General features: G+C 41.4%; 1 protein-coding gene across 1 annotated transcript; it reads left to right on the plus strand.

Annotated features, from left to right (window-relative positions):
• Positions 1-646: 646 nt before the first annotated feature.
• On the plus strand, positions 647-1,984 carry LOC150021574 (bis(monoacylglycero)phosphate synthase CLN5-like). The gene is made up of 2 exons (XM_090264696.1): positions 647-988; positions 1,166-1,984. The coding sequence occupies exons 1-2, from the start codon at positions 658-660 to the stop codon at positions 1,903-1,905; spliced, it is 1,071 nt and encodes a 356-aa protein (XP_090120822.1). The 5' UTR covers positions 647-657; the 3' UTR covers positions 1,906-1,984.
• The last annotated feature ends 319 nt before the right edge of the window (positions 1,985-2,303 follow it).

Consider the following 2,303-nt stretch of genomic DNA (forward strand, 5'->3'; position numbering starts at 1 on the left):
GACTATAGATACAAGTGAAATTATCACGTTTTCAACATCAGAAAGCTAAATTGTTTTTTTATTTTAAGTTATACGATATACATATTTTATATTATAATATTTCTGAAATTTAAAACGAGTCATATTGAAGAAATTGTAGGGATTTTCTTACTTTTTTCCTCCCTGCCCCCAAAAAGCTGTTATCAAATCAAGAGTGCTATTCAATGGCATCAAAGAATTAAGGAGATTGGTAAATGTAGTGTTAAATTCTGGCTGCAGAATGAAAGTAACCCATAATAAAGAAAGCTAGATTTTGTTGTCATCTCTGGCAGCACATAGGGATATGCCTAATGGCAAAATATGGATGCATTTAATGCCATGCACATTCTGAACCATTGTATCTCGCTACTTAAATTTAAATGAATTTCAATTAAATAAAATTAAACATTTAGTTCCTCATACCAGCTACATGTGGTTAGTTGCTATTATATTGGACATTGTGGACATAGAACATTTAAATAGTCTCAGAAGGCTCTGTCAGATAGTGCCTATATACAAAACTACTATATATATATCGTCGTCGTCGTCGGCAGCCGTCCGTCTCGAGAGACGATGGTGTAGCTTCTTAAGAGTCTATCTGGGCCCTCACGGAGCTCGGGAGGCACCGGGAGCCGCCGCATGGCGCAGGCGGGGAGCACCGGCCCCCTGGCTGGGGGGCAGCGGGGCGCGGGCACAGCCCTGGGGAGCGCGCCCTGGCTCTGGGCGCTGGCGATGCTTTGGCAGGCGGCAGCCGCGGGCGTCCCCGCCCGGCACCAGTGGCCCGTACCCTACAAACGCTTTTCCTTCCGCCCGGCACCAGATCCCTACTGTCAAGCCAGATATACTTTCTGTCCAACTGGCTCACCGATCCCAGTTATGAAGGGCGATGATGTCATTGAAGTCTTCCGGCTACAAGCCCCAGTGTGGGAATTTAAATATGGAGACCTCCTGGGACACTTGCTCCTGGAAAGTAAGAAGGGAGGAAGCAGGCAGGGGCAAAGCGGGCAGGAAATACTTCTTCATTGCCTGGCCCTGTTGAGTGCACTTTCCCGAAGTCAGTTCACCATTTGAGCCTCGCCTCCCCGGTGGGACGCAAAGCTCTCCTTCCCGAGACTGTGGCACGGAAGCTTCACTCCTTCCTTCTAAGCGAAAATTATGCACGATGCCATTGGATTCAAAAGCACTTCAACTGGCAAGAACTATACAATGGAATGGTATGAACTTTTCCAACTTGGAAACTGCACGTTTCCCCATCTCCGACCTGAAATGAATGCTCCGTTCTGGTGTAATCAAGGAGCTGCCTGCTTTTTTGAAGGAATCGATGATACTCACTGGAAGCAGAATGGGACATTAGTTCAAGTAGCAACCATATCAGGAAACACATTTAACAAAATGGCAGAGTGGGTAAAACAGGACAATGAGACAGGAATTTATTATGAGACATGGACTGTCCAAGCCAGCCCAAGAAAAGGGGCAGAGACATGGTTTGAATCCTATGATTGTTCCAAATTCGTGTTAAGGACATACAAGAAGTTAGCTGAACTTGGAGCAGAGTTCAAGAAGATAGAAACCAACTACACAAGAATATTTCTTTACAGTGGAGAACCTACTTATTTGGGAAATGAAACATCTATTTTTGGGCCAACAGGAAATAAGACTCTTGCTTTATCCATAAAAGGATTTTATTACCCCTTCAAACCACATTTGTCAACTAAAGAATTTCTGTTGAGTCTCTTGAAAATTTTTGATGCAGTGATTATGCACAGACAGTTCTATTTGTTTTATAATTTTGAATATTGGTTTTTACCTATGAAGTTCCCTTTTATTAAAATCACATATGAAGAAATCCCTTTACCTAACAGAAACAGAACAACCTCTGGTTTATAAAAAACCTTTATTCTACTGCTTTTTTCCCTCCTACCACCAGCATACCAGTTTTTTATGGAATGGTTTTACATTTGTATATATTTTTAGATCTCCTTTGGGGCAGAAAGGTAAAATACACAGGGCCAGAGTTGTTGCATAATAATACCTCAGGAATTATTTTGCAAAGAAACTGAAACTTAGTGTTGGCCAAAGTGAGCATATTACATGATCTTGATTTCAGTCTTCAACCCTTTATTAATATAAAGAATTATAGTTTATAACAGCTATATCGACTTTTTAGACGCAGCATTTTAAAATGATGAATGTGGTGTACCAAGATTTTAAAATTACCCTCAGTGACATTTTTATGGTAGGAGCTGCTTTTTTCTGGTATGGTAGTTACACTTTTTCATTTAAGT

Source organism: Furipterus horrens, unplaced genomic scaffold, assembly GCF_987537825.1.
Source record: "Furipterus horrens unplaced genomic scaffold, mFurHor1.1.pri manual_scaffold_1, whole genome shotgun sequence".
NCBI lineage: Eukaryota > Metazoa > Chordata > Mammalia > Chiroptera > Furipteridae > Furipterus > Furipterus horrens.

Coding starts and splice junctions, on each gene's coding strand:
- LOC150021574 (XM_090264696.1), top strand. CDS start 658: ATGGCGCAGGCGGGGAGCACCGGCCCCCTGGCTGGGGGGCAGCGGGGC. Junction 989..1,165: donor GGGACACTTGCTCCTGGAAA/GTAAGAAGGGAG, acceptor CTTCCTTCTAAG/CGAAAATTATGCACGATGCC.